The 14,394-nt window shown below is 34.3% G+C and overlaps 1 protein-coding gene across 2 annotated transcripts in view; it reads left to right on the top strand.

Annotated features, from left to right (window-relative positions):
* Nucleotides 1–14,394, top strand: part of FUT8 (fucosyltransferase 8) — a 124,136-nt gene that overhangs the window by 84,604 nt on the left and 25,138 nt on the right. For both annotated transcript variants that reach the window (XM_067296331.1, XM_067296330.1), the window contains one exon: nucleotides 673–910. In XM_067296331.1, the coding sequence (XP_067152432.1) occupies nucleotides 673–910 (238 nt within the window). The remainder of the gene's footprint in view (nucleotides 1–672; nucleotides 911–14,394) is intronic.

Here is a 14,394-nt window from a genome sequence, read left to right as displayed (position 1 = left end):
TGTGTTGTTGTGTTGTTCACATACGTAAAAATATTTTAATGTTTTATAACTTTTGGCATACTTAGCATTCTCATCCTAAACATATTTTCCTCCTTTGTTGAATAATGTGTTGGATTGTAGAATTACAGAATATTATTGCATTGAGCGTGCGTTCAAATTAAAATACTGTTTTTTATCAGTCTATTCAGCTATGTGTATTATATTCTGTATTTGGTATGTAGTAAGTTTGGGAAGTTTTATTATGCAAACAGGCAAAATTTTTCTTTTTTTGGATAAGTCATGTTCATTGAAAGAGAACTAACAAACTTGGAAAAACGCCAAAGGAAAAATCAAGAAAGAGCATTCCAGCACTGAGAATCATGTTAATTAAATGTGAGCCCTGAGTCCAAATGTTAGCTTATTCTGACAGATTTACAAATGTGAAAGTAATTTTAAATCTTGAAGGTATTTTATTTTACATTAGGTTAGTGAAGTATGTTCAATAGTTGTTCATGTTCACTGTGAAGAATTCACGTAAAATTTTCATTGAGCTGAGCTTGCTCATTCATTTTAATATGACATGCATTATAGCAGAATGACTTGTGTGATTTATGACATTTTGTCAGTATTTTCACAAAAAAGTATGCCTTTGTGTATATCTTCTCAACTTTGCTTTTTCGTCCATACTTACAGAACCCCAAGGATTGCAGCAAAGCTAAGAAACTTGTGTGTAATATCAACAAAGGCTGTGGCTACGGCTGTCAACTCCATCATGTAGTCTACTGCTTCATGATTGCTTATGGCACTCAGCGAACACTAATTTTGGAGTCTCAGAATTGGCGCTATGCTACTGGGGGCTGGGAAACTGTTTTTAGGCCTGTAAGCGAGACATGCACTGACAGATCAGGTACCACCACTGGGCACTGGTCAGGTAAGACTTAATAACTCAAATAATTTTTCTTTGTTTTCTGCAGTTTCTCTTTTGTAGAACTATTTTGGTGCCTCTTTGTTTAATTTTATGTGGAGCATAACAGCTATGACTAGAATTGTATACATAAAAATCCTTTAAATTTTATTTATTCACTGTATGGGAGTACTAATATCCTTACTAAGAAAACTCTGCTGCTTTGGAAGAGATTTTTTTCTTAATACAAAAACTCTTTCAGTTTTCAAGTATGATCCTTCAGTAGTCTGTCAGTCTCTGTTTTGTGCCAGATATGAATCCAAATTTTGTGGGAGGATAAAGAGAGTAGTAAATAGAGGCTATGATTGATAAACATCGACATACCAAAGTATGTTTGAAATAAAAAGCAAAAGAAATACAAAGAAAATAGTATCCAATAGGCCTTCAGGCACCAACAAAATCATGCAATATTGAAATAATTTTTAATACAAACTGAAGTGATTTGAATTCCAAGTTCAAGTTGAATTTTCAAGTAAAAACAGTGGCAATGGCAAATACCTTTTTATTTGTAGATCAGTAAATTGATCCATTCTTGCACTATACTGAACAATTTTGCTAGAAAAACTAGAAGGGCATCCATGTTCAGAAGGATCAGATCAGCTAGCTTTGTTGTTTCAAAGTAAACAGAGTATTCATTTTAATGGAAATCTTACAATCAATATTTTCAAGAGTTATTAACACAATTGTAAATTTAGCATGGTTTTATAGTTTTTTCTTATATATTTGAGACTTTTCCAGATATTTGTCAAAGTTGAGTAGGTATACAGCAGAACTGGAGATAACTGACAATATGCTAACATTTTCCTCTAAATTTATGATAAATACTAGTAGGAATTTTTGAATTAAATTTTTGCACAGATATTTTTATGTGAACAATTGTCAGCTTTTTAGAATCTTTAATAGATGTTATTGACTAATGCTCTTTTGTTAGGCATACCTATTATTTTTTCTAAGTCTGTAATTTGAGTATTGAAGTGGGAGTTCATAAATGTTAGAATAAATGCATGGAAGACACATTTGAGAGTGTAATCTATTGAGCCTTTATTTGATCAAAAAGAATACAATTGACTGTTCTTACCCAACACTAGGTAAATTTAGTAAGATCTCAGCCTTCATCGATAAATGTAGATTCTCAGACAAAAAAATATTGACAATTGTAGTCCATACAAGCTAATAATGGGCAGAATGGGCTAAACTAGATGATGGCAAAAACAATTTAGAGTTGAGAAAGAGTAAGGGAGATACTGTGCTGCATTTTAGGTTATTGCCTATTTATTTATTAGCACTAATACATATTTTGGTTGTTAGCGTGTGGTACAATAATCTTATCCTAGAAAGGAAGTTTGGTTTAGTAACTCACTGCTTAAGGATGGAAAAGAAGGACTTGATACTTTTTTATTAATATTTATATTATTTGTGCATAAAGAGCCTAGAAAAGAATGTCAGGCCATTTTTCTCACTTTTTCCAGTGTGTAATTTAAATCTGAAAGCCATTATCTCAGCTAAGAGAACAAGGTTTTTTTTTTTTTTTTTTTTTTTTTTTTACATTTTAAGCTTATATGTGCACACTAATGATTAGATGAAAAATTTCCCAGGTAGTTTCAGTTTTATTTCTGAAACTTCTTGTTAATAGTTGAACTCATTGAGATATTGAAGGAGTAGTATTCTCAAGATATTCTGCTTGTTGAGGAGGTCAGAAATTTGAGTGGTGCAGGACCTGATAAGTCTCGTTTGTATGTGAAATAATAAGTACCTGAAGGACTCACTTAGCAGCAGTAGTGACTTGGATTCTAAAAAAATGTTTGGAGGTTTTCAATAGATGGTTATGTAGACTACACCCATGAATAAGAGATACTTATTGATGAGGTGTTTTTGTAGTGTACAATTTTTCTCTCCGTAATTACAGGAGCTACAGCATGACACTCTCAGACCACTACTATCCAAGTATCATTGAGGCAATGTACAGTTTGTTTGGATTAATAAATAGAAATTTTAGATCTTGGCTTGATAGAAACTAATTTTTCCCTTCTTCCTTCTTCTTCCACTGTTTGTGGACCGCTGATCCACAGATTTTGGGTGGAGTGTACAGTTAGATGCAGGCACGAATGGCCAAATCTCCACGGCTAATGCCTTTAACCTACAGTTAGAAGTACTCCCTATCCTTCATTTCTGACAGGAACACAGTTGCTCTGTGTTTCAGGAGACCTCTGAGCCAGTCACTGAGCTTGGAAGTTAACATCTATGCTGAATGAAAAAAAAGAAAAAAAATCCAGATGCTCATTCCTTCACTACTCTGTCTTTCTGTCTTTGAAATGGTGGAACATGGCCAAACATATTTCCTTATTTTGTAAATATGTTAGCGATACTTTAGGGTAATAAACATTGAAAGGAATTTGTTTAATTAACAATGTAATTCCTAGGTTATATGGGAACCCTTGGGCACCAGTTTTTAATAACAAACTGCTTCGATGAGTTTGGATAGCTATGGCCAGTCTCATAGCTCTTTCCCGACAGGGAAAAATAAACTGTCTGTTTTAACAAGTGTCTGAGGATTCAGATGTCATTCCATATGGATTTTGCCCCTCATACTTTCTTAAATTGTTCTTTTAAGTCCTCAAGGCTGTTCTAAGCAGAACCCACACATTTCAGAATTTTTTTAGTTACACTGTGAAAATGTGGAAATGTCTGTATCTTCAGCAATAGTAGTATTTGGAATGAGTGCTTTATGCTTATTTTATTTTCTACTGAAATTTCATAAGGTGTATTCTATGCTTGATGTTTTTATGGAGGGTGGGTTTTTTTTTTTTTTTCTCTCAGAGAAGCAGTAACATCATTGCATATTCATGTTGAATGCAACAGCACTTGAAGATCTTTATCTCTCTGATTTGCAAGTTGGTAGCAAGAAAGGTTGTGCCATGGAGAATATGTAGTGGGAAGAGAATTGCTTGTGCAGTGGGTAATTCAGCCCAAGCCCTATTTCAGTCCAGGCATAACCAGGATTAAGCACTGCAGAGATTTCCTTGATCTGGCATGTATGAGTGTCCACCAGATCTCGTAATTTCCACTACTGTATCTGTGGAAAAGGTTTTACAAGTAATTTTCTGCTTCAAAATATTCTTGCAATGAGCTCTTCGTGGCTTCTGAAATGGTTCAAGTGTAACATCTAACAGCCCTACCAGATTCTGAGGAAGGTGGGGAAAAGTAAAATGTTATTGGGAGTTGTGATTTACAATAAAATGCATACACAGTACTTGCCTTGCAAAAGCAATCATACATGTATAGTTCAGTAAGCCAGTCTTTTGTCTTCTGTGGACTTAAAGAAAGTTTCTGAGTCCTTGTTTTAGAAACCTCACCAAGAACAATACTGATTCAAAACAAAAAATTTTCACCATGATGACAGCCATACAGGTTGCCCAGAAAGGTTGTGCACTCTCCATTCTTGGAGGTTTTCAAGATGCCGGTGGAAGAAGCCCTAAGCAACCAGTTTTGATCCCATAGCCAACCTTGCTTTGAGCAGGAGGTTGGAGTAGATGACCTCCTATGAATATATGATCTGGGCAAACTTAATAAATGAATTCAACTGTGGGAAGTGTTGTATTGATTATGACTAATAATAACCTGGTGTTTTATCCTAATAAGCTGGCAATGTCCAGAACCAGTCGCTTTAGAAGACAGTGAAAATACCAGAAAAGTAAGCAGGTAAGGGGTAAGCTGTGTCGAAGAGAAATTCCTACTGAGGCTCAGTAGTTAACTCGGATTTTGATCATTCATATGCATCTTCATTTATGCAGGTGAATCTTATCTCTCTCTCAAAATGTTTGGTAATCAGCACATATCAAAAGCTTCAGTTGCAGAGAATAGTCTCCTCCACATGACACTCTGCATACCCAGTGCATGTGGAATCTTAGGGAATTTAACTATTAAAATGTAAGCACCAATTTACAAACTGGTGCTTGGACATAATCTAACTTAGCCAAATACCTGTGTGTTTACACACTAAAACAACATTTATATTTTAGGTCAGTTCTTCAAAGCTTCAAGATGCTAGAAAACTTTCCTTTGAAAATTCTAGCTTTTTTTGTGAATATGAGATTTTTCCAAAAATTTGCTCTCAGAAATGGTTGAATGTTTTCTAAAAATAACTAGGCTGAAACAGAAACCTGACACTGAAAACTTCAGCTGAAGTTTTACTTGCACTTGGCAAAGTTAACAACTGAAATAGTGCTTTCAACTGAGAAGTGCTGGGCAATTTAGTTATAGCCAGTTTTATGAGCCTTACATTTGCTATAATAAGCTGTAAACCATAGTTTTGGAGCACTTATGCACACATGGCTTAAAAAAGCCCATATATTTTCATTCCCAAGTTTGAATCTTATTTCTAATGATCTATTTTCACAGATTTTCGTTTCCTGCAATATGGGCTCTTGCTGGCAAAAGTACAAATAATGATTCCTTTTAGTTCCCTACAGATTTTTTTTAATTAGTCTCTACATCAGGAAAAATCGTTTGAAGGCTGAATGCATAAAATATCCTGACACGATCAGATCTGTTCTAATTAATGAATGCCACCACTTTGAATTTTGAGGTTCTAGGATATAAAATATTCAGCTATGAAAGACAGTCTTTGTAGGATGCCTACTGGCTAACCACTCACACTTATCGACTGTTATATGCTAACTTTGTAAAATGGCATGATCACTGCTGGCAATTGATCTGTTTTACTATCTCCAGTTTAGCTTCAGTATGAATCTTCACTGGATCCATAATTGCCAGTAAATTTGAAAGACAAGCTGTCTTGCTGAGGATTTCTGAATGTGTTTTATGTCTCTACAAATTTATGTAGATTTTGCTTTTATTTTTCTTTTGTTGCCTGTCCTTTACTATACAAATAAGTCTGAAATTCTTAACTTAGAAAAAAGCTTGTTGGCAAAACCACACCTTTAATATTTTTTCAAAGAAATTCTGAAATCAGTGTTGGAACTTCTCTTTTTTTTAAAAATAAATGTATAAAAATGCATTGAAATTTGTGAATTTCCATTTATTATAAACAAAATGCATCTCCTACATACTATACACACTAAAGTGTATGTATGAGTATTTTACAAAAGTAGGTTTTTAATTATATATCAAAAATATTCATACAAGTGAATATTTGTCTCAGGATATCGTTATAAATTACAGAAATATGCCAAAAGGTCTGAAAATTATATTGTTTTACGGAGTTATTTTCAAGCGATCTGCAGACACTGCGTAGAATAATAATTTAGTAACTTGTGCCTCTTCCTGTCATGGCAAAAAAACAGTTTAAATACCTACTTTTATCTTTCCTATTAATTAAATTGCCTCTACTTGACCCTTTTATTAAAGTTGTACTAGCAACTTGAAGTTTTGATGGTTCTGAAATCTGTCTTGAGCAGAACAATTCAGATAGTAATCTGTTCTCCAAAGATTTGAAGGGCTTATGTGAATTGAGAACATTTTCCTTTAAAAATATTGGTGCAATCCCCTCCTAGTTATTCAAAAGAGCTTGCCTGTGTATTTCAGAAAAATTAGCATAGGGTGAATTTTAGTAAGCAAGTTAATGTTACTCTGATAGTAAAATGTTAACTAATACTTGTTGTTCCATACATCCATACTTGGGGGTCATCTCAGCACTTGTCACCTCTGACAGGAGTTATTCTTATGCATTTGACATGCTTTTCCTACAAGTCAAGTTTAGTTTTTCCAGCTCAGGTATGTCAAAAGATTAGGAACTGTATTGCAGGTTTTTCCAAATAGATTCCAATTCCTTCATTTCTCTCAAACACTTTTATATTGTCAATCTAGAAGGGAAAAAATTGTCTTAATAAGAAATGGTTGTATGTATGTTCTTTTTCATTTTAAAATTATACATTACCTGTCGTTGTGACTTACTTGCAGCTCTTTTTTTATTGATATCTGTAGCCAAAATATTTATGAATGATTTAGGTAGAGATTGTTATAAGAAATATTTATATGATCTTCTAGTAATAAGAGCCAATACATACAGAGATCTTATGAAGATGTATTTATTATTAAACTTTTAATTAATTCTTTTGAAAAATCAGTAGCTATATTGGGCATGAATATTTTTAATTGTCAGATCGTAATGTTCTGTTATCATTGCAGCGTGCTAAAAAAGGCTTGGCTTCTTTTTCTCATTTTACTTGCTGATTTATGTTGTCCTGGTGTGTCTGTCTTTTAGTAGGCAAATTTTTTAACCTCTCCAATGATATGTTGAAGGAAGGCTATAAAATAACTAAATTAAAAAGCTGAAACCACAGACTAAATGGAAAAAGAAAACAGATTAAAAGACAGAACAGACTAGTATGCAATTAGAATTTCTGCATTACATAGTGGGGAATGTAGAGCTAAAGAATACACTTACATGTTTTAAATAATAGTATGTGCTTCTTTCCAGAAGGTTTGTGGACCATTAAGATAAAACATAACTTGAAAAAGGAAATCTGAAACCGTTTCCTGCAGCTACATTTTGAAGTTGACTTTCCTACCTCTAGCTATGGTTTGATGAATGAGTGCTTTAAGGCAGCACTGCCTGGAGGAGAAGAAAATGTCAGAGCTCTTTCTTTTGGTGGTAGTACCAGCTTTTAAGTATTCATTGAACTATGATCTTAAAATATAAATTAACTAATGTGTTTATATATATAATCCAAGACAGATGATTCTGTGGGTACACAAAGTTTAATTTTTAATTTATTAAAGCCAATCAGGCAGAAGTAATCAAAAGGACTAAATGAAAATTACAATCTCAAACCATAAAAAACAGTGTGGCAGAATTAATTGCAATAAATAAAAAAGTTTCATTCTGTGTAACACATCTTCCTTGACAGTAGCTCTTCTTTTACATAATTCAGTTGAATATTTAGTATTAACCTAAAAAAACCTCTTTAACTTGCATACTGTAATTAATTTCCCTTTACCTTTTCCCTTTAGTGTAGGTTTTTTGCTCTGGAGGTGGTTTTTTTTGTTTTTTTTTTTCTTTGTAAAATGCTCTGTATGAAGACATTCTGTGTAAGTGAACATGGGAAAAATATTTTAGAAAGCAAAAAGGGTCTGGGATTTACAATGAGGTAGGGAAGCCTAATGATGTAGTAGCTGAAGAAAGCAAGTGTGATCTTTGGTGTGTAAGTGGAGGGATATTGAGTAAAAAGAAGTAGTTACTCTTAACTTTGCACACCAATGGCCAGGCTGCAGCTCAGTGTCTCGTTTTATTATTCAGCATTCAGAAAAGATATTGGTAAATAAGAAAGGATTTTCAGAAAGAACTACACTGACTCAAGGCCAGGAATCTGCTTTATAGTACAAGATTAAAGAACCTCATTCAATTTAGCATAGAAGCAAGTTAAAAAGCTGGTCCCATCACATTTTATAGGCATTTCTTTATGGAAAAAATTTCTGCTTTTAGACAAAGGCATGTGGCCAGACAATTCAGATTGGAAATAAGATACACTTTTGCAGAAAGATTGGCTGACCACTGGAATAATTTATTCAGCAATATGGTAGATTCTCCATCAGTAAGTCTTTTTTTCATCAAGATCATATGTGTTCTTAAAAATTGTGGATTATGTTCTTTTTAATCTATTAAAAATTTGCATATGTGATATATAGGGTTATTGTGATTTCAGTTACCAGTTGAAGCTAGGTAACTAAACACAGTAGACAGGCTAAGATGAACAAGGCTGAATAGAGCCGTCAGCAATTGAGTAGCTCTGCCCTGGACGAACACAAGGTCTGCTGCAAGTGGAATCATTTATTTTAAACAGTCCTTTGCTGATCTCTTTGTCTCAAGAGATTGGAACAGTAGAACACCAGAAGGGAAAATTAGGTGTCACATTAAAAAAAAAAAAAATATATATATATTTATTTATTTACATTTTTAGAGCAAGGGGAGTTGATTAATAAGAAGGTATAATTAAAGTGAGCAAGGAGATGCTTCCCTGAATTACATTGACCAATATTAAACACTCAGAGGGGTTGAGAAGATAAAGCCACATATTGTTATCACCCTCTGGTATCTGTGCTAAAGGCTCAAGTGGCATCAGAGAGAACTGATACTGTTTAAAAAATTATGTGGGGGGTTGGGAGGGAGCCAAAATGAGCTCCCGGATCCAGCTAACTGTGCGGCATAACCACCGATCCAGCACAAGGGAGGATGAGAATATATGGAGCATGGGAAGAGCAGTATTGCCCCCTTTTGATGGCAGTGCAAAAGTAGATCGGCTGAAGTGGATATGCAACTGCATCAAACTGGCTGGCTGCATGTCTTTAGTGGTTCACTCTAAACAGATACTTTAATGTAGATACGCTTCTTGGAGGCAAAGTGGGGAAGGGAAGGGTTTTATGTATTGGGAAGTCTCTGGAGAGTCGGTACTGGTTTTGGAACCTAACGCCTGGGCATAAGTAGGCACGATAGATGTTCAACAGCTTTGGGACTTCATAACCTGGCAGACAGCAACACTTGTTCTCTCTCACCTCCAGTCTGTATGCAGCGTCACAGTAATACAAAGGGTGAGCAGGATAGAGGACACTGCATGTTAATGCAACCAAAAGTCTGGGACTGGTTGCTGGTAATAATAGTGAATCTATTGTTGATATACAGGAAAACAAGATATCCTGAGATCACAGTGATCCCTGCTGGCCACAAAATCTATGAATTGCACAGTCACAAAGTGCAAGATGACTTTTTGCTGTAGATCTGGCCATACATGTTTCTTCATGTTCCCAGTAAACTTCCAATAATTGCAAGTTTTTGGAGATTTTTTTGAAATTCAGTGCTATCTTTCTGTAAAATAGCACACCCTGTATCTTATGTATGCTCAGGTTGCCATACTCGTTCACACAGAATTAGCTGTTTTCAGGTTAATTCACTGAAGTCCTGTAAGCTTTCTTTCAGATCATAAGTTTCTTTCTGACAGAGAAGTTCACACTTATCAATATCTCTTTTCTGGCCCTTTCCCATTCAGGGTATCTGTTAAAGTAGTTTTAGTATAAATTAATAAGATATTTACTAACATGTATAACTTATTATTACTGTTAATTTTAGATGCAGTCATGAAACATGCAAAATATCTCTTTATTCTTTCATTGTTCATGCTAGCAGGGAGATATCAGGTGTTGTCTTTGAGCACCTGGCAAATCTTTTTCACTGCCCAGTGAAAACACAAAAGTGTTAGTCAAATAAAAGAATAAAAATAGAATAAAAAGAATTAAAAAAAAGAAACAAATTCTAAGACAAGATTGGAAGTCAAATCTTACAGTGAAGGAAAACACTTTATATAGAGAGGCAGATGGGTTGTGGGGGAAGAGTCAGAGATTTGTGTTGTTGAGTAGACTTAAAGTCATTAAGGTGGCTGCAAATCTTCTAGCAAGAATTAGGTTAGGTTATAAATTTAAAAAAAATCTTTCATAATGGTTATTTAAAGTTGAGGTGCTTTGGGACATTTTAGGACCCCATTTTGAGTCAAAATATTCTAAGGATATAATAGTCAGAGGTAAAAATGAAACTGATAGAGCCGTATTCGAAACCACACATTTCAGTGTGATGATCAACAAATGTTTAAGGTAGCATCCCAAGCAGGGGTAATGAGGCAAAGAATTAAGTATATTCCCAAAGCAATTACATTCCTTCCTGATAGAAATCATATGTTGTGAGAGATAAGTTATGGTAAAAGAAATTGCCTTTTCTTAAAGTCAAAATATGTTTACACTAATATTATCACCAGCAGTCCAGATAAAAGTACTGTGTGCCTTTTTCCATTTTATCACTTCTTAAGTTACAGAATCAGGCATCCAACATTTTTATCACTGCAATTCAGTATTTAGTACTGCTTTTTATGATATGTAGATCCTTTACAAAACACTATTTGATGCTTTCAGGGTCTCAGAGAAAGTGAACACCATGCTTTTCTGTTGCTTTCCAAGAAATTTGAAAGACTGTTTTGATCCAGTTGTGAAAACAGGGGTAGAGAAGTTTGCAGCTCTTTGCTGCTATGAACCAATTCACATTTACTTTTATTTTCATAGAAAACAGTTTCTAGAAAGGTGAGTTCTTGATAATAATAACAAAAAAAATGTTCCTTGGAACACTGAAGATATATTGAAATTGTGTATTGAAAATATCTGGTAATATAATGGAACTCAACTGTGAGAAATTGAAAACTGTTAAGTAAGACTTTACTTATATAGATCACCTGCCTGTTGGAGCAAATACAAAGATGCAAGGCTTCCTTTTGCCCCCCAGATAAGTTAAATATTAGCCAAAATCACAATTTGTGAATTATTTTTAAGTTCTTGTTACATTTTTATGGCAGTCAAAAAAAAAAAAAAAAAGAAGAAGAAGAAACTATTGTCCTATTGTCATACCTGTGCCAATAGATGTAACAACAGGATGGTTGGGAAAAAAATGTGTAAAGAAGTGTAAAGTGAAGAAGCCCAATTTATATAATGCAGGTGATTATCTGAAAATTGGAAATTAGTGTCTTTATTACTGTTTGTGTTACAGAAACTCTTAAAAGCCTTATTGGGCCAGATATTTTCCAGGCAGATAGTAAAATAAGCCTGTAAAGTCTTGCAATCAAAATTAAGAAAAATAAGATGGACACAGCTGAAGATATTAGTAGGCTGAGTAACTATGTGCCTAGTGAAATCAGAATGAAGACATTTAACTCTTGGCTTAATTTTTAAATATAGTAGACAGCAAAATTATTGACAGTCGTCATCCCATCTTGCTCTTTAGTAGCCTGCCATTCACTGCAGATGTTTCAGAGAAAAGAAGATACTTGCGAAAGTGAGTGCTATACCTGGTGCAGAAGGGAGAATGAGAATAAAAAAGAAATCTTTATTTGGTTGATTAGCTTCAGAGAACTATTAGGGAAACTCCCAATAGAGTTAGGGGTAACTTGGGGAAATGTTTCAGAGAACTTGAGGAAACTATTGGGATGCCAGGGAAAGGAGTAGAAGTGTCACGCTCAGAAAATACCTGGAAGATGTCACAATGTTATTTAAATGTTTTGAATATCAGCATACAGGTATTAGTCATCTCATTAACAATTCATAGTTAACTCAGTGTTACTCTACTTTCCCTTAAATCTTATCCTGCTATGTATTTGCTGTGTCAGCTTTATATATGTTTTCCCCTCTGTTAAAAATGTCATGCCACTTCAGAAATGAACACAACTGCAAAAACTGAAAAATAGATATCAAGATGTTTCTAGGGTGTGAATTTTGTACCACATCTGGGAAGATAATGTTGTCTCAATCAAGTCTTCTGAATGTCAGTTTTGTAGATATGAACATAGTAAGAATTTCAAGATTATAATACACATTTTAAAGGAGAGAAGATAGGAAGATATTTTATTATTATAGATACTCTTTCCAGTGTTGCAGTCTGTACTACAGTACAGTGCTTTGCTTTGGGGGATTTTTTTTTAAGCCTCAGTCGTCTTCATTCCTGCAGCCTTTAGTCATTGTCCAGCATTATTTTTTCATGCTAAAATTCACTTTATGCACTTCTCTGCTTCATATTTTGTCAGTTTAGGAAAACTTTTAAGATTGAGGATCAATTTTCAGCAAATTTTATGGCCAGCATTGCACTTACGGTTATTTTGGCCTTAAAACTCCTGTTCCATTTTCTCCTAGTTATTGGATGAAGCATTAGAAGTGTAAGGGAGAAAAGAAGAGTAAAACTGAAACATTCTGTACTCCATGATAGCACTCTGTCTAGAAGAAAATTCTAAATTAACAGAATGAACAGAAAAGTAATATTATGCAGCACTTGTATATTAGAGTAGGTTTGATATGTAATAAATATCATCAGTTGTAGTCGGCCAATTATTGATGGATAGAAAGGTTGGTTAGTAGCTGTAGAAAGAGTTTGGCTTTAGCTACGTGTCCAAAACATAACTGCTTGTGAATTCACATGTACTATTGGAAACTGCATTTTGTTGAAGAATGTGTTTATATATTCTTTATCATTTACATCATTAACTTTTTGGAATGTTTTCTAAAAGCCCTGTGTACAATGCAAAACGTACACGTATTTGTGTACACACATTTGTTTTGTTAAAATATTGCTTGAAACAATAATCACTTAATGTTCTAAGAAAAGCTTTATTGCAGAATCTCATAGTTCTGGCATTAAATGTCTGTGAATGCCATCTAACATGTAAATTGCAACTCTTTATGCAAGGGAAGATACCAAATTTTAAGTTCTTCTGTGTAGTTCAGTTTTATAATACTGTTACTTTTCATTATTTTATTTTAAAAAAAAAAGAAAAAAAAGAAAAGCATAACCATGCAGGAGAATGAGATTAGTTTACACTGAAAGACAGTATTGATAGTATCTCTCATGGCATCTCTTACAACGTGCCTTAAAATTGGAATTTAATAATCTACATTCAAATTAACACATTTTAATTTTGCTTTTTCCCGGTGCTGGACAGAAAAAACAGCTAGTTACTTAAAAAAAAAAAAAAAAAGGATCAAGTGTATGCTCTAAAGAGATTATGAATGTAAAGATTTTTTTTAACCTATTTCATGTTTTATTTTCTTTTTTAAGAAAAGCTTTTAGCTTGTCAATAGCTGTCATGTTCCCGTGGATATGTGTTATGACATTTAGCTTTCTTGTTTGATATACTACTCTTCAACATTTTGTAGCTGCAGTGGAAATTTAGCTGTAGGTGGGAGGCCCAAATAAGAGAAGCTGAACAAGTTTATTTGATGAGGGCAGGGAAGAATCTGACCACTGATCACTTCTCAAAAATAAAATTAAAAGGTATCTTTGTGCCTAACAAATCTTATGGTCAAAGCAGAATTTGGGAACATAAACCAAATTCAGCTCGTTTGAGGGTAGGAGTTTCGCGGTTTAGGGCACCAAGTAGCATAGGTAAGATTATACGCCCAGCGGGCGTCTCTCAGCCCCCCTGCGAGGCTGGAGGAACGAGGCGGGGGGAGCGGAACTGAGACTTTTGTTTGCATCCTACAATAGTCCTGCTGTGGAGGAGCTCGCAGCGCTGGTATCACCCTGGAGGAAGAGGATCCTCTGTCAGAGGGGTAACAAGCTGGCAGAAGGAGCAGTAGTCTGCAGATAATTCCTGATTTAACATGAGTGTGTAACTAGAGGAGTATACCTGAAACTTACTGGTAGGATGTTTCAGAAATTGTTTCAGTGCTCACTATAATTTATGTGAGAAGGGCAGAGGGTGTCGGGGAACAGAAGTATAGCCATGTCTGCTTAAGTAAATAAATAAATAAATAAAACCTTACAATCAGATCTGATGAAGATGTTAACTATATCAGTAAATAACAAAGAATCCAAACAATCCACTACGATGTTTCATTTTAAAAAGGGAGCTACGTAACAATTAGCAAGACTGCTTATACAAAGAAAAAGGGACTAAATGCTTGCAGACAGC

The sequence above is a fragment of the Apteryx mantelli genome, chromosome 4 (genome assembly GCF_036417845.1).
Source record: "Apteryx mantelli isolate bAptMan1 chromosome 4, bAptMan1.hap1, whole genome shotgun sequence".
Classification (NCBI taxonomy): domain Eukaryota; kingdom Metazoa; phylum Chordata; class Aves; order Apterygiformes; family Apterygidae; genus Apteryx; species Apteryx mantelli.
The sequence above is the reverse complement of the archived record's forward strand: the minus strand, read 5'-3'. Positions and strand labels throughout refer to the sequence as shown.